At 36.7% G+C, this 23,637-nt stretch overlaps 1 protein-coding gene across 3 annotated transcripts in view; it reads left to right on the forward strand.

Moving 5' to 3' along the window:
- Positions 1-252: 252 nt before the first annotated feature.
- LRBA (LPS responsive beige-like anchor protein) overlaps positions 253-23,637 on the forward strand; it is a 731,946-nt gene continuing 708,561 nt past the window's right edge. For 2 of the 3 annotated variants that reach the window (XM_044224882.1, XM_044224884.1), the window contains exons 1-2: positions 253-737; positions 1,078-1,517. In XM_044224882.1, coding sequence (XP_044080817.1) covers positions 1,302-1,517 — 216 coding nt within the window. In that variant the 5' untranslated portion in view covers positions 253-737; positions 1,078-1,301. The remainder of the gene's footprint in view (positions 738-1,077; positions 1,518-23,637) is intronic. The other variant, XM_044224883.1, reaches the window with a different exon arrangement.

Below are 23,637 nucleotides of genomic sequence, written 5' to 3' on the forward strand. Positions count from 1 at the left end.
GTCTCTTCTTGCCGATCCGAGACATACATGGTGTAATTTGGGCAACGCTCCCGCTAGGGTGCCCACCCTCACACGTAGTCCTGCCTGAAAGCCCGCGCCTAGCACCTCCGCCCTTTCGCGCCCCCCTAGGCCGCCCGCGCTTCCCCACCCAGCCACACGGTTGCCTCCGCCTTCGCGGGCGCCCGCCCCACCGGCCCGCGCGCTCGCGCACGCGCACGCCGCGCCCGGCAGCCCTCGGCGCTGTCATGGCGGCGAGGAGTAGCTTCAGTGGGTACACGGACATTCGTGCGAGCCGTGGGGGAGCGAGCTGTGGTAGTAGCAATCTCACCACCGCTGGCAGCCTCAGCCGGGGTGTCCATAGCGCCAGGGCGGCTGTTTTTGCAAAGGCTCTGCGCAGGGGTCGGGTGGGCCAGGAAGCCATGGAGTTCTGTGCAGCCGCGGACTCCCGGGGAGCGGACTAGGGAAACTTGGAGGCTGCGACCAGGTGCACTGACCTCTCTCCTCCCTCCCTTCCTCGCCTTCGCCGCCGGGCCTCTCCTCCCTCCTAGCCACAACACACACCTCCCTCCCTTTCGCCGTCGAACCTCAGGTGCTTGAGTGCTCCACTCCTCCCCCTGGGCCGAGCGTTGAGAGTAATCACCGCCCCCTTCCCCCGCCTTTTCCTGCCCTGGATCTCCGCCGCCACCTCCGTCTCGCGGCTCCCTGGCGGGGGGTGAGGACGAGTCCGGAGTATCTGGGTGAGGAGGAACTTTCTACTTATGTGGTAGCTTGGGGACCCCCTCTTTTCCTCGGACCCTTCATTTCCCAGCGACAGTTTCTCTTTCCGTGCACCTGTGAGGAGAGGTAGCCCTGCGCCTGGAACCTGCGAGAGTGTGGGGGAGGAGTGAACCTGTTCAGGGGCCTCTTGAACCCGCCTTCACTCAGAACCTACCTCTTTGAGCCAGGGAGGGTAGCGGGTGGCTGGTAGTAGGGTCCCTTTAGCAACTTATTTGACAGACAGTAACTATTTCCCTCTCCCCCCAACGAAACCCTAAAACAAAACCTAGCGTATTTAACATTTATCTAATCTTCCAATAGGGTTTGGCGTTGTTGTCAGCCTCGGGGAGAGAGATTGGACAAATATTCTCCAAGAGGAGGAGGGCGACTCCAAGGACTTTCCCCATCAACTGCTTTTGGGGTTTCTCCACAACTTGGAAGAGTGACCCTTTTCCTGTTGTGTTGCGTGTGTGTGTTTATTCCTAGTGCTGCAACTGCTGTCCCGTAGTGACTCTGAGTTGTCCTTTCTCGCGAACTAGCTAGTAATGGCTAGTGAAGACAATAATGTCCCTTCCCCGCCACCAACAGGTGATGACGGGGGAGGTGGAGGGAAAGAAGAAACCTCTGCTGAAGAGGGTGCATTGTCCCTGAAACCAGGGCTCCCCATCAGGGGCATCAGAATGAAGTTTGCCGTGTTGACGGGGTTGGTTGAAGTTGGAGAAGTATCCAATAGGGATATTGTAGAAACTGTCTTTAACCTGGTAAGTAGATACCTATTTTATAAGCATATATTCTTAGGAGTGGGTTGGGGATCTAGACGTTGAAGTTGGAGCCATGTGCTTGACTCAGACTGATGATAGCTTTTTCCATGGATAGAAGCACAAAATTCTGCTGACCTAAATGAAAGAATTTTTTGTATTTTTCAGTTTAAGAGGAATTATGTAAATGTAGGTGCTTCAGGTTTTGTGAAACAACCGGTACCACTTTTGTGCTAAGGAAATAATTGTCGCTTGGAAGTATTTTGTGGGGGTTCCAGTGGGGAAGTTTTATTATATAAACATTGTTTTTTCTTGGGATGTATGTAACTAAGTCTGTATTTCTCTTCAACATTTTAAAGATATTTTTGTCTTTTTTTGGACTTGAGAAATAAATGCCCTATGTACTACTTACTCTTTTGAGTTGGCCTAGGTTGCATTTTGCTGTAAGCTTTGAACATGAAAGTTTTGTTCATAGATGAACAAAGATTTGTTCATGATGAAAGATTAATTTGCTACAAAGTTAGTATTTATATTTTGAACAGTTTTATTTTAGACATAATTAACAAAAATTGAATTTTGGAATGGATTTGGGTTACGTCTTGTGAAAATTGAATGGCAGTTTGAAAAGAGGATTGTGGCAGGATCAGTCTAAGCAAATCTATTTCTTTAGTAAATCCATGTCTAACTATAAGGCATATTTGGTCTTTGGAAGCTGCTGGTTATACTCAGAACTTTGTTATTTTTGAAAGGTGGATATGCAATACTTATTCTCTACTCCATTCTTAAAAATGGTTATTTCTAATGGGGATGTTTTAGATTTCTGTACTGCAACTTCCGTTGCCCATCAGTTTATAGAATGGAAAGTAAGTTTGGCCTTAAAAATACTTCCACCTCTTCTGCCTACTTACCTGTGTTAGGAAGATAACGGATTGGAACAAATATGAATGTATAATGCTGTAATAACTATTTAGTACTCTTCCCTTTTGCTTCTGTGTTTTCAAGATTAGGCTTGTTTTATTCCAGGGCAGTTAATTATTTCCTTAACTAGACCTTTACTAATAGTCTGGTCACCTGCAGTACAACTTCTAGAATGAGAAAGGAGCTTAATGAAATTCACTTACTTTTGGAGTATAAAAACTCCAATAGGGTATTTCTCTACCATTTTGTTTGTTTATTTAGAAAGAACAGACACATATATACACATTTAAAAAAACCTATATATTATGGAAATGTTCACATATATACAAAAACAGGATAGTTCTCTAGTATCCATTATCCAGTTTTAACAATTATTAAACTTTGGGGATCTAGTGTGTTTGTGGTCTTTAGAAGTTTGTAAGTCTTAAGGAGATAAATGGTAAAATGATTCATTCCTTTACCTCAAAATAGACTTGAAAATAGACTTTTTTTTTTTTAAGATTTCTTTTTCTGTTTCTAAACGTCATGTTCCTTGGATGACAAACAGAAATCTGTGGTAGTGATATAGCCCATAATTAGTTGTTTGTGTATGAAATACAACATTCTTCTGGCAGAAAGAGGATTCGAACTCCTTTAGAATGCCCTGTGTGAAGGTGGGTCACCAAATATGAGTCACCTGCATTTTATTAAGGAAAATCCAAATCCTGAAGGAATGGTTTGCTTATATGCTGTCTATAATTGTAGGCCTGTTAGAGATACAAGATTATTGGTTAAATTCTGCACAGCTGTATGTTTTCAGAGTAATAGGTGTCCCGTATAAAGGAGAGGGAAACTCTGTTCAGTTACACCTCTTCTTTACTTAAGGTCATTCTCTTTTCATGTAGAGCACAGAATTGGATTAGTTCCTCCCTTTTCCATTCTACCTTACAGTACTTTACATGTTCCTTCATGGATATGTATGGTCTTGGCCAGTCTTTAGAAAATCTTGAGAACTGAAGTTTTGGGAATCTGATAAGCTAGTCTATCTCAACATTGTTAGTTCTACAGCACCTAAATATTTCCTGATAGTTATCAGCTTTAATCTTAATTCCGCTTAAAGAAGGAAATATTAATAATCATGATTTTACAAACGTTATGATGTTTACTATTTGCCAGGCGGTGGGTCAAGTGATTTACATATGTTTTTAAATTCTTTGAACAACTGTTTAATATATATCTCATTTTATGGATGAGTAGACAGAGACACTGAAAGGTTGAGTAGATTGCCTACTATTTGGTGATGCTTAGAATGGCCACCTTTCTAGGAGTACATCTGTCTGTTGAGTTGATGTAGAATTGTTTGCTTCTCTGAGCAGGTATTTATAGCTCAGGCATAACTTTCCTTGTATAAGGACACCTAATATTAATGATGAACTCTCCATCAGTATAATTCAATTCTTCTTCTTCTTCTTCTTTTTTTTTTAAGAGAGAGTGAGCATGAGCTGGGGGGATGGAGAAGGGCAGAGGGAGAGGGAAGGAATCTTAAGCAGATTGACCTGACCTGGGGATTGATCTCATAACCCTGAGATCATCATGTGAGCCCAAGTCAATCCAAGACTTAACTGACTGTGCCACCCAGGTGCCCCCCATTTCTTCCTCTAACATTCTAATAGCTTTCACAAAACTGCTTTAAAGAGTAAAACAAAAACAGCTTTAAAGCAAAAACATTTTTCTGGCCATTCAGTTGTTTCTTTACTTGGCATGCGGATGTAGAAAGTTTATCATTACATTTTTTATAGTCAGTATATTGGATTAAAATGTATAAAATTGTGAAAAACTAGAATACAGAAGAATATGTAATATGTGTAAGTTATTAAGTCTTACAATGATATAAGCCCTGTGAGTCTGTCTTAGCCCAGTATATTACCAGTATGACTGAATCCTTCCTTATGTGTGTTCTGCTTTATTCTACTATCTTCACTGGATTTTTCATTAGTAAGTTTAAACTACTATTTATAGCAATTATAACTTTTTCCTATTTTTGATGCATTTTGTTAAAATAGATCATGTCCTACTGATTGTTTTTTACTGATTACATGTTAGCTACTTTAAGTAATAATATCTGTGCTGTTAAAATTAATAACTTCCCTTTCCCTGGAGTTGTCCAAATTAGTGGTAGAGCCATACATCCAGAGATCTTTACAAAGTGCTCTCTCCTAAATTTGCTAATGTAGCTTGACCTTACTGTAACTTGACTAAAATTCCTTTGAAATTTACCACTGTTCTTATAATTTCTTCTGCAAATCTGTTTTAAAGATAAGTTTTGATTAATAGTACACCTGTGTATTCAAGTGTTTCAAACTTCTAGGCAACTTTTACATTTTTCTAGTTGCAGCTTTAAACCATTTCATTTTTTCTTATCTGTGTGCTAAACTAATTTGTCAGACATTTGGACCAAGAATAATTAAGGTATTGGCATGTTTTCAGAGACTTGCTGCTGAGTTTAACTTCCATTAGGTCTTTAAAGGTATACAATTCAAGAAAAGTGTTTCTCACGGGCTAGTGACAAATACATGTTTTAATAAAACTTGTTTAAAAAGTTTATTATTTTAATTAAAATGTTAAATCTTAAAAAGTGGAATATAATTTTTCATGACTCACTATATGTCATTTGATATAGGTCCTGCTAAAGATATTAATGGTGCAAACTTACAATAACTATAGGAGCTGAGCATATCACATAGAGGCTCCGTTCTTATTGACTGTCTGCAGAGGGTGTGCTTATAGACTTAAAAAGGCAGCTTCTGTTCCATTCTGGTTTGTTGTTGGATGATAGTAACATGGGCCCAAAGGTGTCATACCTTTTGATTTTTCAGGAAGAATTGGAAATTAATATTTAAAAAAATAACATTTTTAAATGTCTGATTAAAATACTGCAAGCTACTGTGTGAGACATATAAAATTGCAGGTAGTTATTTTTCAAGCGTTTATATGGACATTTATTAGAAAGATAGTAACAAATTAGCAAGTTTAAAAAAATAAAAAAAAGATAATAGCACAAAATGCTTCTTAATGTTCTCTCCCAACCCCCATAAATTTGTACATCATGTTATAAGTAATAGGAAACTTGAACTGGTTTTAAACACAGTAAATAGGATTTATAGACTTATTTATCTCCAAGTCCAAAGGTAGGGCAAGACTTATGGTAATACAGTAATATTAAAGATCACTTTCTTTCCATTTCGAAAGTTCTGCTTTCTTCAGTCTGTTGCTGTTCTCTCATGATTGTAGGATGGCTGCCAGTGGTGGTTGGGACCATATATATTTTTGTTCACATCTCTTGGGAGAGCTTCACTGTCCTAACATTCCAAATAAGGGTCTGGACCTGATTACTGAACGAGTGACTATGGTCATTGAAATGGTTGATTGGCTTAAGCAAACCGGGGCCAACTACTACACCTAAGGATGGGGTTAATTTTCTCTGAACTACGGGGCCTGTATGGTGAGAGGTGGATACGCAAATAAAATACTGGGCAGAGAGATTGAAAGGGTAGGGGTGCCTGGGAGGCTCAGTTGGTTAAATGTCTGACTTTGGCTCAGGTCATATTCTTGGGGTCCTGGGATCATGCCCTGAGTCAGTCTCCATGCTGGGTGTAGAGCCTGGTTGGGATTCTTTCTTCCTCTGCCCCTTGGCTGCTTGCATGCATGCACTCTCTCCCTCTCTCTCTCAAATAAAATCTTTAAAAAAAAAAAATAGAAAGGGTAAATGAATAGTTGGATAAACAACCAATGATGTCCACTATTCTTTTCAAAGGTATTTGTTTAAAGAGGAAAAAAGTCATTCATGAACTCAACATTCTATTGCAATTTTGAGCAAGTTTTGGGGCGCCTGGGTGGCTCAGTGGGTTAAGCCGCTGCCTTCGGCTCGGGTCATGATCTCAGGGTCCTGGGATCGAGGCCCGCATCGGGCTCTCTGCTCAGCAGGGAGCCTGCTTTTCCTCTCTCTCTGCCTGCCTCTCTGCCTGCTTGTGATCTCTCTCTGTCAAATAAATAAATAAAGTCTTAAAAAAAAAACAACTCTTTGTACCATAGTTTTTCCTCTGTACAAGGGGGAAACTACACTTAGGATTATATGAATAAATACTTGTAAAACATTTAAAATAATGTGTGGCACATTCAGTGCTATTATAAGTATTTACTGTTATTTTAAGATCTGTAGTTTAGATAGTTAAATCATCATATTCCAACCTTATAATTTTTTGTTTCTATATAGCTGTTACCAGCCTTATTGGCTCTGCAGTATATTATGTACTCCTTCTGAATTTATTTAATAGTCATTGTGATTTTTCAGACTTGTTTTTAAGCACTTTTGTTGAGGTATAATTTATGTACCATAAAAAAATCACTTGTTTTTAGTAAACAATTTAGTGATTTTTATTAAGTTTATAGAGCTGTGCAGGCATTACCACAATCTAATTTTAGAACATTTACATCCTGTGTTCAAGATGTTTCATAGTTTTAGCTCTTGCATCTAGGCCTGTGATCCATTTTGAGTTGATTTTTTAAAAAAGGTTTTATATGTTCAAGTAATCTTTTTACCCAACATGGGGCTCAAACTCACCACCTTGAGATCAAGAGTCCCGCCCTCTGACTAAGCCAGACAAGTGCTCCCATTTTGAGTTGATTTTTGTATGTGACAGGATGTGATAGGGTCTAAATTCACCTTTTGTATTTGGGTATTATCACTCTGTTGAAATAGGTATTCTTGCTGCTGAGTTTTGTCAAAAATTGGTTTACCATAAGTGTAAGGATTTATTTGGACTTTTTCCCTTTGATCTGTATTTCTGTTCTTTACCGCAGCCACTCTGTCTTAAATTACTGTAGCTTTGTAGTAAGTTTTGAAATAGGGATGTGTGTCCTTTTTATTTATTTATTTATTTATTTATTTATTTCAAGGTTGTTTTGGCTATTCTTGGTTCTTTGCATTTCTGCATTAGTTATAAGATCAGTTTGTCTGTTTCTTTGAAAAAGCAGGCTGGGATTTTGATGGGGAGGTGTTGAATCTATAGTTAACTTTGAGGAATATTGAGTTTTCCATCCCATGAATATGGACTTGTCTTTCCATTTCTTGCAGTTTTCCTTAATTTCTTTAATCAATGTTTTATAGTTTTCACTGTAGGAGGAGATGAATTATTTGAGTAAAAAAAATTTTTTTTTTTTTGCTATTGATGCTTCTTTAGGTAGCTTTGTGCATTGAAATTTCTAGATGGGAATAAATGGTTCAAAGTATACGAACGTTTATGTAGGTCATGAATAGATATTGTTAGCTTGTTTATTAATGTTGACAATCAAAAGACATGTAGGTGAACTGATGAATTTTAAAAGCTTCATAGTTTCTTGGAAGTGATAGGTTTGATCATTTAAGTCCCTGCAGGTACCCATTCATGTTTCCATTAAAATTAGTTCATTTTAAATTGAGAAATCAGGAGAGAGCCTGCTTCCTCCTCTCTCTCTCTCTCTGCCTGCCTCTCTGCTATCTCTGTCAAATAAGTAAATAAAAACCTTAAAAAAAATTAAAAAAAAGAAGTTTTAATAGGTTTTTTGTATATGTGAAAGAAAAGTATTCAGAATGCATTTTTGTTTTATAGTACTTAGTAAGTTGTCTTATTTATCTTTGTACCTCTAGAATTTTTTAGTGTTGGTACTTCAAAAATGTTTGTTAAATGGAAATTTCCTAATCTTATCATTGATAAATTATAATCATTAGGAACCCTAGTTTTTTTTGTTCTTTTCTGCAAAAGATATGTTGTTAAGACCTTAATCCATATTTCTTTCATTATTTCCTGACTATTTCTTATGAAGATACTTTTCAGGTAGCTTGAATTTTTCATTGTGAAATTTTGAGTTACCTCAATATCTGTTTAACCACTAAGAAATAATTTTGTTAATTTATTTTCAGGATATTCTCTTATAACCTGCTTTAAAGTAGTTTTTTCTTTTCTCTAGTATTATGTCATGTAATGGGATATATATACTCAGAGACCTACTTGTATTTAGTGAGTGTTTCTAATGAGTCTTGAAAACTGTTGGGACAATACACAAAGTGAAAAACAAAAGAAAGAAACAAGAAATGTAGAGAGTACATGAATTCTTTCTCATTTGCTAAACTAATTGCATCAAATACTACTCGTTTTAGATTTTAAAGGTGTTTGTGTGTCTTTGTATATCTTTTCTGATATCTTTGTATATCTTTCCTCATGATTTAATTGGATTTGTATAAGGGTAATATATGTGACTGAAATGTGCTGTGTCAAGTACAGAATGTCTTTTTTTTTTTTTTTAAAGATTTTATTTATTTATTTGACAGAAATCACAAGTAGGCAGAGAGGCAGAGAGAGAGAGAGGAGGAAGCAGGCTCCCTGCCGAGCAGAGGGCCCGATGCGGGACTCGATCCCAGGACCCCGAGATCATGACCTGAGCCGAAGGCAGCGGCTTAACCCACTGAGCCACCCAGGCGCCCTCAAGTACAGAATGTCTTGATGGAGTTTGTGGAAGTTTGCATATTAGGGATTTTGTAGTGCAGATTCTTACTATGGGTGGGAAATTGGACACCAAATGACTTTTTTTTTTTTTTTTAAAGATTTTTATTTATTTATTTATTTATTTGAGAGAGAGAGTGTGAGAGAGAGCATGAGCGAGGAGAAGGTCAGAGAGCGAAGCAGACTCCCCATGGAGCTGGGAGCCTGATGTGGGACTCGATCCCGGGACTCCAGAATCACGCCCTGAGCCGAAGGCAGTCGTCCAACCAACTGCGCCACCCAGGCGTCCCGCCCCAAATGACTTTTAAGGTTATGTAACTATCTGATGTTCATGCTCTAATTTTTGTTAGAAATTGCATCTGGGTGTTTGTATATATTTCCCAGACTTCTTTTTACCAGAGTTATCAGTCTTTTAGTAATTCATATTCTAAAAAAATTGTAGTTTTAGAGAGAGCTGAGAGGCTGGATTTTCCATGTATATTCTTAGAGAACGATGAAAACTAATGAGGTCTCAATTATTGCTTGGGAACTGAAAAATATATTTTTTGTCTAATATCTTTATTCAATGAATACTAACTTCATTGGTGTGGTATTTTTATAAGCTACAGTAAATCTTAGAAAGCTATGAGAATTTAAAGTAATTAGGCCTCTGATGAGGTGTTTGGATTTTGTTGTTTCTGGGTGAAAATACTTTTCTCATAAGGTAATGTAAATATGTCATCTTTTAAAAATTCTATTTATTTATTTATTTTTTTATGACAGCATGTGTGTGGGGGATGAGTGGCAGAGGGAGAGGTAGAGAATCCCAGGTGGACTTCGTGCTGAGCCAGTCCTATGCGGGGCTTGATCTCATGATTCTGAGATCAGACCTGAGCCAAAATCAAGAGTTGCATGCTTAAAGGACTGGGCCACCCAGGCACCCAATACAAGTATTTTATATCTAGTTGAATCTAGATATAAAATACTTGTATAATATATAATAAATACAACTATTTATATGTAGTTGAATCTAGTCTTCATGATCTTTGGGCTTTAGTATCTTGAATAAAATTATTATATTTCAGAGCTTATAGATACCATTTGTATATGAAAACTTTTTAACACGAAGCTTTTTTAAAAAAAAGTGTTGGTTTTATGTTAATACATCAAACTTAAAAAAACAGGCCTGATAATAATATGATAGTTAATCAGTTTCAAATGGGTGCCAGCAAATCTAGGGGTGCCTGGCTGGCTCAGTTGGAAGAACTTGTGATTCTTGATCGTGGGATTGTGAGTTTGGTTCCCACACTGGGTGTAGAGATTGCTTAAAAAAAACTTTAAAAACAAACAAAAACCCAAATCTTTTCTTGAAACGAAGTAGGCATGGATTTAAGAGACTGATTGGTATATGAAATGCAGGAAAAATTTTAATTATTAAAGAAAATTATATAATGGTATTATAAATGATTAACATTATCACCAACTTATTTTCTTATATCAAATTTCTATGAAATTAATAGACATAAAGCAGACAATCCACGACATTTTATTTTATTTTCATTTTTTAAAAGATTTTATTTATTTATTTATTTGACAGAGAGAGAGAGAGAGATATCACAAGTAGGCAGAGAGCGGGGTGGGGTGGGGTAGCAGGCTCCCCACTGAGCAGAGAGCCTGACGTGGGGTTCGATCCCAGGATCCTGAGATCATGACCCGAGCCGAAGGCAGCGGCTCAACCCACTGAGCCACCCAGACGCCCCATAAATCCACAACATTTTAGAATAATCTTCCTTACTATAGGTGTCTGTGGATGGGCAAGGGGAGTGCCAGTGGTCAGAAGTGTGAGTGGGTAATTTTGTTAGTTTACTAAAACATTAGGTGGATTTATGGTTCTTAATCTATTTTTAAAGATTCTTTGGGTTCCCAGTTTTTATTTTCGGTGTTGGTGAGATGATCTGTGGCTCTTGAAGTAGGGGGAACATATGTTGATAATTGATATGTTTTTGAATTGAAATTAATGTTATTTTGAGTTATAATAGATAATAGCAATATTTAAGACTAACTGAGCATGCCAGGTTCTGTGCGCTGTTTTAACCCAGTTTAATTCCTGCAGTTCACATAGTTAGGTATTAGGTGTTTCTGCCAAAATACCTTGTGTTCTGCAAAAGTGGAATAAATAATAGATAAATAATAATAGATAAATAAATAAATCCTAAATAATAGGATTTATGGGTGAAAAATAGGATTGGGGTGGGCCATTCAAAATCTGTGGCTCCTTGTGACCAGAATACTAAAAAAATCAATGATAATCCCGATGAAAATATTAGGAACATTAAATCTCTGCTAGTATTTTCATGTTGGCATCACATTCACTTTGTGGTACTAACCGTGGAGCTTATGCGTCCTTCTTTGAGATGCAGGCTTGGTTTCTTTGACTTCCAGTAGACAACATTCTTAGCTTGCTAAAAATCTTATCCAAGGTATGGCTTCCCTTATTAATTCATTGTTTTAATACAGTGAGAAATATCTTTGCAGTTTCTTCCTTTGTACTTGCAGATTGTTGGATACTTAACATTGTGTAAAAAGTATACTAGTTCTTGAAGTCATTAAAACAGGTACTATTTGTGTTAAAGGAAAGCAATTCTGCAAATTTTTAGGTTTTCATAAGATCTTTACATATTTCCAAGTATTTCTTTTTAATTCTGTTGGAAAAAATTACATATAAACCAAGATCACAACCACACTTTTCCTACATTATTCTACTCTTTAACAATCCTGTAGGAGGTAATGCAAGACAAAGATGTAAGTTACAGTAGAACAGACTGTGCTATTAGAATATTCACTTTATAAATGGTGAAACCGAGATAGTATAAGTAGCTTGCTCAAGTCACTGAGTAAGTAATATTGCTGAGATTCAAGCTCAGGGAATCCACAACCTGCGCTCTTAACCGTTAAGCTGTATATGGTTTATAATTACAAAAAACCTTAAATGTAAGAAAGTGGCTTAAGGCATCTTTCAGTTGTGTAATTGAATAATAACTCTGGAAAAGTATCTAGATTGTTTAGGAGCTGCCTAACATAGTCAAGATTGTCTTGTGGAAGGTAGGTCCCCCCACCCTACTTTATTTTTAAAATTTTTTTATTTTTTAAATATATATATATTTCATTTGACAAACCGAGATCACAAGTAGGCAGAAAGGCAGGCAGAGAGAGAGGAGGAAGTAGGCTCCCTGCTGAGCAGAGAGCCTGATGGGAAGGCTGGATTCCAGGACCCTGGGATCATGACCTGAGCCGAAGAGGCTTTAACCCACTGAGCCACCCAAGTGCCCCCCCCCCCCGTCCCACTTTAAATACCAAAAATGCATGTTAGGAAAAGAGAGGTTTTAGTGAATGTTATTTTTATTTCAATTAATTAATTATTTTTTTTGAACGTGATTTTTGAATTGGTTGGAATTAATGACATAGCTAATCATTATGCAAGATATTGGAATTTGCTTTTTTACATTCATGCTTAAGATTTAGTTAGCTTAGGGGTGCCTGGGTGGGTCAGCCAGTTAATGCCAGGGTGCTCCCTGCTCAGTGTGGAGCCTGCTTCTCCCTCTCCCTCTGCCTCTTTCCTTCTCCCTGCTTGTGCTCTCTCTCTCGCTTATGTGTACTCTGTCTCTCAAACAAAAAAAAATCTTAAAAAAAAAGAAGGGGGGGGCCCTGGGTGGCTCAGTGGGTTAAAGCCTCTTCAGCTTAGGTCATGATCCCAGGGTCCTGGGATCAAGCAGGAAGCCTGCTCTCTCCTCTCTCTCTGCCTCTCTATTTGTGATCTCTATCTGTCAAATAAATAAATAAATAAATCTTTTAAAAAAAAGAGCCTAACTTCCAGGATTTAAATGACCTTGTATATTGATCCTATCAGAAAGTAGATTTAAAAAATTTTTTTGAATTTCTTTTTAAAATTATTTTTTAAGTAAACTCTACCCCAACGTGGGCCTTGAACTCTGAGATCAAGAACCAGCCAGGTTCCCCAAGAGAGTGGGACTTAAATAATTTTTTTGTGACTATATACTGATCACTGTGAATACATTAGTAGGAAAGGATAATGCTTTTGTTTATCAGTTGCAGAAGGTAATACTAGTTTTTGTCTTTAGTTATTTGTCAGGATGTATTCATAGGCTTCTGATGTTTATCTGACCTTTCCTTGAAGTTGATTTGTTTTCATGATAGATTTACTTAATAAAGCATCATATACTCAAATTTATGGGACAAGTTTATCCTTTCTTTTTTTTTTTTTTTAAAGATTTTATTTATTTATTTGACAGAGAGAAATTACAAGTAGATGGAGAGGCAGGCAGAGAGAGAGAAGCAGGCTCCCTGCTGAGCAGAGAGCCCGATGTGGGACTCCATCCCAGGACCCTGAGATCATGACCTGAGCAGAAGGCAGCGGCTTAACCACTGAGCCACCCAGGCGCCCCCACTTGAATAATTTGATGTAACTAGCCCCACATTGTGTAATCCTGTTCTTGAGTATAGTACTATGACATTGAATGTATCATGGATACTATCTCCTTAATTCCATATAATTTTTGGCAGCAGACCTTAAGTTCCTAGAAAAGTACTTCCTAAAGTTTGGTAACCTTAAAGTATTTCAATTCTAAAGAACAAATTGTAGAGAGTCAAAGAAAACAAACGTATAGAAGCCATATGTTATTAGTTAAAATGACTTGTGAAAGAATGTTGATAATGTTTGAAGCTGGTTGGTTGATAGGTACATAGGAGTTCTCTCATGCTTTAGTGTGTAAATTTGGAATATTTCATGATCTTTTTATTTTTATTGATTGCACTAGGTCAGATTTTAAACACCAGAAAGGTGGGTTGTGGGGAGAAAAAACCAAGAGAACTAGCATTGAGTGCCTCTTGGTGTTTTAATATATAACAAACTCTATGAGATACAATCAACCCTATTTTACATAAAAGAAAATTGAGAATCAGAGGGGTAAATTTTCTTGCCTGGGATCACAAAGGAGTTAACTGGTATTTACAACCATAGAAAGGAGCAAGAAAGAAGGGAAGGGAAAAAAGGAAGGCAGTAGGATAGTTGAAGGAAATAAACCCCACCACTGTACTAATACACAAAAGACAAAATTAGAGAGATACAATTTTTAGAAAGCTCTACAAGTTAGAAGATGCTTGTAAAATTATTCAATGACAGTATTCAAGGGAAAAAAAAGACAAAAATACAATGTGTTTGAAAACCTGTAATTATTCTCAATCTTAGATACTTGTGAATTTTATCCTAGCTCTGACATACCAAATCTTATAGAAATTTCATTTCTGCCATGCTGCTAGCCAGCTACACACATGTACTATATATGTACACACACGTGTATTTACCAAAATTGTCCTAAAAATTGGTAAAATTGATTTGTGTGGAGGCTGTGAGTATGTAAAACAAATTTTAGTCCTGAGAGTTTGAGTCAAATTTTGATGGAGGTGGTATTTTATAAATATGAAATGTTAATGGGTGTTTTTTATGTTAACTTTTTCATACATGATTTCGGAATTTCTTTTAGAGCTGCATTTTGCTTTCTATTAGTGAAAATAATGATGCAAAGCATTTGCATTTCTCATTGTGTTTATAATTACTTTTGAAGTATATTTGAAATAGTGGAATGTTTCCCTTGATATCTTTTATTTTACATTTTTTATTAAATTTTTTAATCTTACATTTTAAAAATGGTTTATTTTGGGGGGGAGGGGCAGAGCTGCATGCTCTGAATGAACCAGCCAGGCACCCCACAGTAGTTCTGTTTTTAATTTTTTGAGGAACTTCATACTGTTTTCCACAGCAGCTATGCCAGTTTGCATTCCCACCAACAGTGCCTTTTTCTCCACGTCTTTGCCAATACTTGCTTCTTGTGGTTTTGATTTTAGCCATTCTGACAGTTGTGAGATGGTGTCTTATTGTAGTTTTGATTTCTGTTTCCCTGATGATGAGTGATGTTGAGCATCTTTTTGTGTCTGTTGGCCCCCCATGTGTTGTCTTTGGAGAAATGTCCATTTTTTGTTTTTTAAATTTTTTTATTTTTTATAAACATAATATATTGAAATGTCCATTTTTTAATTGGATTTTTGTTTTTTGGTGTTGAGTTGTCTATGTTCTTTGTGTATTTTCGATAATATTTAGCAGATTTGCAAATATCTTCTCCCATTTTGCAAGTTGTTTTTTAGTTTTGTTGATTGTTTTCTTTGCTGTGCAAAAGCTTTTCATTTTGATATAGTCCCAGTAGTTTATTCTTGCTGTTGCTTCCCTTGCCTCAGGGAACATACCTAGAAAGAAGTTGCCATGGCTGGTATCAGAGAAATTACTGAGTGTACACTCTTCTAGGGTTTTTATGGTTTCATGCCTCACATTTTATTCCATAACAAGTTTTCCATTTTGAGTTTATTTTTGTGTTTGGTATAGGAAGGTGGTCCAGTTTCATTCTTTTGCTCTTCAGTTTTCCTGACACCATTGTTGAAGAGACTTTTCCCCATCGCATATTCTTGCCTGGTTTGATGAAGATAATTGACTATACAATCATGGGCTTGTTTCTGGGCTTTCTGTCATGTTCCATTGATCTGTGTGTCTGTTTTTGTGGTAGTACTATACTATTTTTTTTTTTTTTTAGTACTATACTATTTTAATTACTATAGTTTTTTTTTTTTTTTTTTTAGATTTTATTTATTTATTTCACAGGGACACAGTGAGGGAGGGAACACAAGCAGGGGGAGTGGGAGAGGGAGAAGCAGGCTTCCCTTAGCAGGGATCCGGATATGGGGCTCCATTCCAGGACCCTGGGGTTATGACCTGAGCTGAAGGCAGATGCTTAATGACTGAGCCACCCAGGTGCCCCAATTACTACAACTTTGTAATATAACTCGAAATCTGGAATTGTGATACTTTCAGCTTTGATACTTTCTGATTGTTTTGGCTGTTCAGGGTCTTTTGTGGTTCCATACAAAATTTATGTTAGTTCTAGCTTCGTGAAAAATGCTGTTGGTATTTTGATAGGGATTGCATTAAATCTGTGAATTGATTTGGGTAGTATGGACATTTTAACATTTGTTCCTCCATTCCATGAGCATGGAATATCTTTTCATTTCTTTGTGTCATCTTTAATTTCTTTTATCAGTGTTTTATAGTTTTTAAAATCATTTTTAGACAGAAACAGAGCAGGGGGCGTGGCAGAGGGAGAAGTAGAGAATCCTCAAGCAGATTCGCCACTGAGCACAAAACCCGATGCAGGGCTCTATCCCAGGACCCCAAGATCATGACCTGAGTGGAAATCAAGAGGTGAATGCTCATCCTGCTGAGCCACCCAGGCGCCCCATGATCCGTGTTTTATAGTTCTTGGAGTACAGGTCTTTCACCTTCTTAGTTAAATTTATTCCTACGTATTTTATTTCTTTTGGTGCAAATTGTAAATGGGATGCTTTCTTAATTTCCCTTTCTGCAAAAAAAGGTGTATACATGTATACTTCTATACATTATTAGTGTATAGAAGTGCAGTAGATTTCTGTACATTGATTTTGTATCCTGCGACCTTACTAAGTTTGTTAGTCAGCTCTGGTAATTTTTTGGTGGAATCTTTAGGGTTTTCTATATATATTATCATGTCATCTGCAAATAGTGGAAGTTTTACTTCTTCCTTACTAATTTGGATGCCTTTTATTTCTTTTTGCTGTCTGATTGCTGCGGGTAGGACATCTAGTACTATGTTGAATAAAATGAGTGAGAGGGGGTTGCCTGGGTGGCTCAGTCATTAAGCGTCTGCCTTTGGCTTAGGTCATGATCTCACAGTCCTGGGATGGAGACCCACATCAGAGCATCTGCTCAGTGGGAATCTGCTTCTCCCTTCTTGGCACCCTTGTGATTTCTCTCTCTCTCTCCTTGCTCTCCCACTCTTAGATAAAGAAATCTTTTTTTTTTTAAAAAAAAGGGCAGTTAGTGTGGACATCCTTGTCTTGTTCCTGACCCTATGGGAAAAGCGCTCAGTTTTTACCTATTGAGTATGATGTTGGTTGTGGGTTTTTCATATATGGCCGTTAGTATGTTGAGGTATGTTCCCTCTACACCTACTTTGTTGAAGGTTTTTATCATGAGTGGATGTTGTACTTTGTCAAAAGCTTTTCTGTGTTTGTTGAAATGATCGTATAGTTTTTATCCTTTATCTTGTGACTATGATGTATCATGTTGATTGATTTGTGAATATTGAATCACCCTTGCATTCTGGGAATAAATTCCACTTGGCTCTGGTGAATTATTTTTATTTTAATGTATTGTTGGATTCCATTTGCTAGTATTTTGTTGAGGGTTTTTACATCTATGTTGACCTGTAGTTTTCTGTGTTTGTAGTGTTTTTTTTTTGATTTTGGTATCAGGCTAGTACTGGCCTGATAGAATGAATTTGGAAGTTTTCCTTCCTCTTCTATTTTTTTTTTTTTTTTTTTTGACTAGTTTGAGAAGACTAGATATAATCTGTTCTTTAAATGTTTGGTCAGATTCACCTGTGAACACATCTCATCCTCGACTTTTGTTTGTTGGGGGTTTTTTGATTACTGATTCAGTTACTGCTGGTAATTGGTTTCTTCTAATTTTCTCTTTCTTCCGGATTCAGTTTTGGAGAAATTGCCTGTTTAGTTTGGAATATTAGATATAATAGCAAATCCTATTACATTATTTAGGTTGTAAAAATATTCTTTTTTTTTTTTCTTTTTAAAGATTTTATTTATTCACTTGACAGAGAGAGATCACAAGTAGGCAGAAAGGCAGGCAGAGAGAGAGAGGAGGAAGCAGGCTCCCTGCCGAGCAGAGAGCCCGATGCGGGACTCGATCCCAGGACCCCGAGACCACGACCTGAGCCAAAGGCAGCGGCTTAACCCACTGAGCCACCCAGGCGCCCATAGGTTGTAAAAATATTCTTATATGTTGTTCATTTTTCCCTCTTGCTGGATTTTAACAGCTGGATTATATTCTTGCTGAATATAATTAGCTAGTTTTATTGGCAGGCTCTAGTATGGTTCTCTTTGGTACATTGTCTTGATTCAGGAGAGTTTAAGCTGCCTTTCTGTTATGTCATTGAGTGTATGGGAAGTGAGGTTTGCGACTTGCATTATATCTTCTCCAGAGGTTGGAAAAAGCATAGCATAATAGGGTCTAAGTAAATTATTTGTTAAATAAGTGAATAAATGAATGCATGAATGAATGAAAACATTTTAGGAATATTTTTGGTGGAGAGATGGGCATGACTACATACTATTTTCTTTTCAAGTATTTTGAGTGTTGAGGTGGTAACTAGTCTCAAATTCTTACCCATCAGCCATTCTTTGAGAATCCAGCAACAAAATGAGAATAAGAAGAACCATCATCTGGATGAGTGTCCTGGGGAGAATATTCCCACATGCCTGCAGTTTGCTCATTATGGCATACAAAATTGCTACACAAAATTATTAGGGACTGTTGCTTAATAGAATATTTTTGTGTCAACCAGTTAACAGAACTTCAAATAGTTGATATTAGTGCATTTTATTAAAAAAAATTATACAGTAGATAGAGAACTGTTTTTTCTTTTCTTTTTTTAAAGATTTATTTATCTTGGAGGGAGAGAGTGTGAGTGCCCCTATGCAGGAGGCAGGGGCAGAGAGAGTCCCAGTCTGATTGCACACTGGTGGAGCCCGATGTGGGACTCTACCTCGGGACCCTGAGATCATGTCCTGAAGCTGGACGCTCAACTGGCTGTGCTCTGAGAGTACCGGTTTTAAATCTGATTCTACTACTTCTAAACTAGACATGACCTTGTCCTAATCACTTTATCACTCTCAAACTCAATCTCCTTATTTGTAATTAGTGATAATAAACCTGTTTGAGTGACCTATAGCACTGTGTGAGGATCAGATGAGATAATGTAGGTAAAGCACTTTTTATTTTTTATTTTTTAAATTTTTTTTATTTTTTAAAGATTTTATTTATTTATTTGACAGAGAGAAATCACAAGTAGACTGAGAGGCAGGCAGAGAGAGAGGGAGGGAAGCAGGCTCCCTGCTGAGCAGAGAGCCCGATGCGGGACTCGATCCCAGGACCCTGAGATCATGACCTGAGCCGAAGGCAGTGGCTTAACCCACTGAGCCACCCAGGTGCCCCGGTAAAGCACTTTTTAAAATTGAAAGTTCCATAGAGAATGTAGTAGCCCTCTTCTACACTGCCACTTGGTGGAGAAAGAGGTTTTTCTCTTCTAAGGGCATTTATCCCATCATGAGGACTCTACCTTCATTATTTACTCCAGCCCTACTTACCTTCCAAAGGCTTCGCTTTCAGATACCATTACATTGGGGATTGGGCTTCAACATAAGAATTTTGAGGGGACACAAACACTTAGTCCACAGCAGCTGCCCTCTTTATTTGGGGATTTTAAGTAAAGCTCTGCAGGTTGTCCCTGGCCAAAGGATTGTTAGTGATGGTTGAAATCCAGACCTGTGTCTTGGTATAAGACAAAAAGAGATACCTTTTTACGGTTACTGCTCTTAGATGGGGTACGATTTGGCAATTTCTCAGCCTAGAGAAGATGCCTTTTTGTAATTCAACATATATACTTTGATGTTAAAACCTGGAGGATTCTTGTTTTGACACTGATTTACTTTGCTTAGTTCTGTTTAGATTTTATGGTCTTGGGTTTTGAAGTGTCCCTGAACTTGGATAAGGCCCATGCAAATACATAGCTATTCATATGTTACAAACATAGTTTTCATTTTCATGAAGTATGTATATTTCTTAAATGATGACTAAGTTTAGTCTTTTGTGTTAATGCAAATTTTGTTGCAGATTTTTTGGTAATTTTTTTGGGAAACCATTTATACATACTACTATTGATCCTAGCGAAATTGTAATTTTTAAAAAAGTAAGTAATCACTTCCTGATTTCATATAAGAAAACATAAATTTGATTTGCCAAAAAACTGGTGTAAATGTGTATCTTGCTGAAGGATAACTAGATTTTTAGGTGACACTAATATAAATTCTTGATTTTTTGTTATAATACAGTTGTACTCAAATTAAATTATACTAACATTTCACATTATTTTAGATGCACTGAGTAATTAAAATCTTACTTTATAATCTCTTATTTAAGTTTATGGTAGAAATATTTAGGTCTTATAATTTTTTTCGTGTATGTTTTTGACAAACAGTTAATGCAGGCTTGAAAAATTTTTATTTCTAGGTATGTAATTGATAAATTATTTAAATGAAGCTCATTTCTTAAATTATCAATTCTTATAAAATTCAGTAATTGCTAATATTTATTGAACACTTGGGAGATAGAGTTTTAAGCACTTTATATGCCTTCAGTCTTCAAATTGCAGAGTTGTTTTCCTAACTAGCCACATTGTATGTGTCCCAAAACGCAGTTAAGAAGCAGAGCCACAATTCATGTGGAGGTATGATTCCAGATTGTGGAATTTCATTTTTCCCCACAAATTCTCACTTGTTTTAAATTGGCTACATGTATCATAATCTTTTTTGTAGGTCTACTCCCCTCCCTTAATTATTTGATGCATTCATGTGTGAGATAAGGTAATGTTTACCAAATTAGGTAACATGATGCCAGTTGTAGCATTTCTCTGTGTAATTTACATTAAGTAAGTACAACTTAATGTATGGAAATTGGATTTTTGTTTGGTATCAGATAGTCTGGTGTCAGATTGGTCTGGTACCAATCAGATACAGAATTGTACACACAGACGCTAAATATGTATATAATAATATAAAATATATACTAATACAGTATGTGACTGGTTTTAGAGGAAGTCACTACCCTTAATTACTTATCATCTAGAAGATAAGGCTCTTCACATATGGTTGTATCTTTAAGTGAAACAACAGGGATGCCTGGGTGGCTCAGTTGGTGAAGTGTCTGCCTTCCGCTCAGGTCATGATTCCAGGGTCCTGGGGTCGAGTCCTGCATTGGCCTCCCTGCTCCCTGCCCAGTGAGCAGTCTGCTTCTCCCTCTGCCTGCCGCTCCCCCTGCTTGTGCTCCTTCTCCCTGACAAATAAATGAATAAAATCTTAAAAAAAAAAAAAAAAGAAACAACAGTGGTCCCTTTATTATTATTTCATTAATCACTAAAAGACAAAGTTTAGGAAATAAAAATGTTTGTGGGAGAGAGAGAAATGAGGGCTTGAGGGTAACATTAAGGGAGAGAACTGCAGGTAGGCATATCACACATTGGGACGGAGAAAAAGAAGTAAGATTAGCAGAGGAATTTTTAAAGTGGTGATTATTGAGCATCAGCCATATACTTGCATTTTTAGTGCTGGGGATATATTAGTAAGAATGCAAAAATTTCTGTTCCTGAAAATTAGAAGTGAGTAAAACAAGCAAATTTAGAGGGGAAAAAGTAAAGTAGAACCAGTGGATAGTCAAATATGTATTTTGTTTGAAAGAATATCTATGCTCTACTGTTAGTTAAATAGTTCCTGTTTACTTTTATATCACAAGAATGAAGTTAGTTTGCATTTTCTAGAGTTTTGTATAAACTTTATATGTACAGATAGAATCACACAGTATTTTTTTTCTGGTCTCATTTCACTTAGCATAATTATTTTGAGATATATCCATTTTTGTTTCAATATTTCGTTCTTTAAATTGCTGAGTAGTATTCTTTTGTGTGGATATATCATACATTTTTTTATCCATATACTTGCTGTCTGGGTTGTTTCCATTTTTTGGCCATTACAAATAAAGCCGCAGTGAACATTTGTATACGAATCTTTGGACACAAAGTTTCATTTTTCTTAGATAAATACCTAGGAGTGGGATGGCTGGTTTATAGGGTAGGTATGTGTTAATTTTAAGAGTCTCTTTTCAAATGGGTTGTACCATTTTCTGTTCCCACAAGTAGTTTGTATGAATTCTGGAGAATATACAAGGGCATGAATACCAGGGAGTGAGGATTATTGGGAACCATCTTAGAGACTCACTACTATACTACTCTTCCTTACTGATGTTTCCCAAAAGATTTTAAAGGCATTCTTTACATGAAATACTTGTTTTAGGAGTCCCCAACTTTCCAAAATTAGTATGAAATATAACCATAAGAAATATCTTTCTGTGTAGAATTGAGCAGAGGTAAAGGATTGTGTGCCAGCAGCCCCTTAGGATCAGGTGCTTCAACCAAACATTTGGGGATGAGGTGTCCTAGGTCAAGGCTTCACTCCTTGGCATTCTCTGTTCTCTTTACCCAGTGTCAGCTATGATGGCTTGATTCCAAGCCAGCCTGGTAGCCTAAGCTCAACATAGAGCTCATCACCAAAGGTGGCTAGCTCTTTCCTTCCTTGGCAGAGTAGATACCTAACTCTTACTCCCTCCATTGCTGTCTCCTTAGTGCCCAGCAGGCACTGTGTTGAACACTGGATATAAAAACAAAATAATTGAACTGTATTTGAAAGAACTCACTTATTAGCTTGAATATTTGTTAGACTCTTTTGATAATCTAATGATACTCTTGAGAGCTACTGGTTAGGTAGTATAATTTTTGCTGAATATTTGGAAATTGTTAGATTTTCAATTCTTTAATCTGATTTCTATTACCTCTTGATGTTGGGTTATCAACTATTCTCCCTCAATTTTTTTTATTGTGGTAAAATATATATAACATAAAATTTAGTGTCTTAACCATTTTAAACTATATAGTTCAGTGGTATTAAGTACATTTATATTGTTGTACACCCATTACCACCATCCATCTCAAGAACTTTCTTCATCTTGCAAAACTGAATCTCTATACCCATTAAATAATAACTCCACATTCTTCCCTTATCCGCAATCCCTGTCAACAACCTTTTTACTTTCTGTGTCTCATTTTTTAATAATTACTTTTTTTCATTTTTAAAAATTAACATAATGTATTATTTGCCCCAAGGGTACAAATAATTACTTTTTATACTAACAGAAGTACAAAGCAGAGAAGAATATTTTTACATTACTGTAGATTTCAGTTTTTGACCTGTACTATATGTGTGCAATGTTTTGTATGTACTGTATGTGACAATTTGATTTTACTTCTCTTTTTGTGTTTGATAGTGCAACATAAATGCATTAAACAAGGAATTAAAAAAGAATGTTCACTGAATGCACATTTGGTAGCTGCAATTTGTAATGGAAAGTTTTAAAGAAAGTGGAAAAATCGTCAGACTGGATAATTGTTAGGAAGTTATTTAGTACATAGTTCTTTTTCTCCCACTTTCCAGTTCTGCAGCTGTCATTTGTGTAAATGCATAGGTAACAATGTGGATTTTCAGATTGTTTTCCTAGCTCAGTGAATTGCCTAAATATTTTCCATTATATCCATAGTCTCCCAGCTCACTTGGTTAAACTGATAAGCATTGTCCCTCATTCTGTGGCTTTGTTGTTCACGGTCTGTCCTCTGTGGTAATTTATTTGACTCATCTTAGTGATTCTTCTTTAGCTCCTTCCAGAAGTAGAAATGTGGTAATAAAAATCATGCATATTGTAAAAGAAACCTGTATTTTTAATTCTGTGATCCCCCTTCCCCAATATACTGTGCCATACAGATGAATGCAAAAAACTCTGGTAATGCTAGCGTTTAATTTTTACAGGGATTTCTCTGATGGTTGAATTATGTTTTTACTGCTTACTATATTTTAATCCCGGATTATTGTTT

This window comes from Neovison vison, chromosome 11 (genome assembly GCF_020171115.1).
Source record: "Neovison vison isolate M4711 chromosome 11, ASM_NN_V1, whole genome shotgun sequence".
NCBI classification, from domain to species: Eukaryota; Metazoa; Chordata; class Mammalia; order Carnivora; family Mustelidae; genus Neogale; species Neogale vison.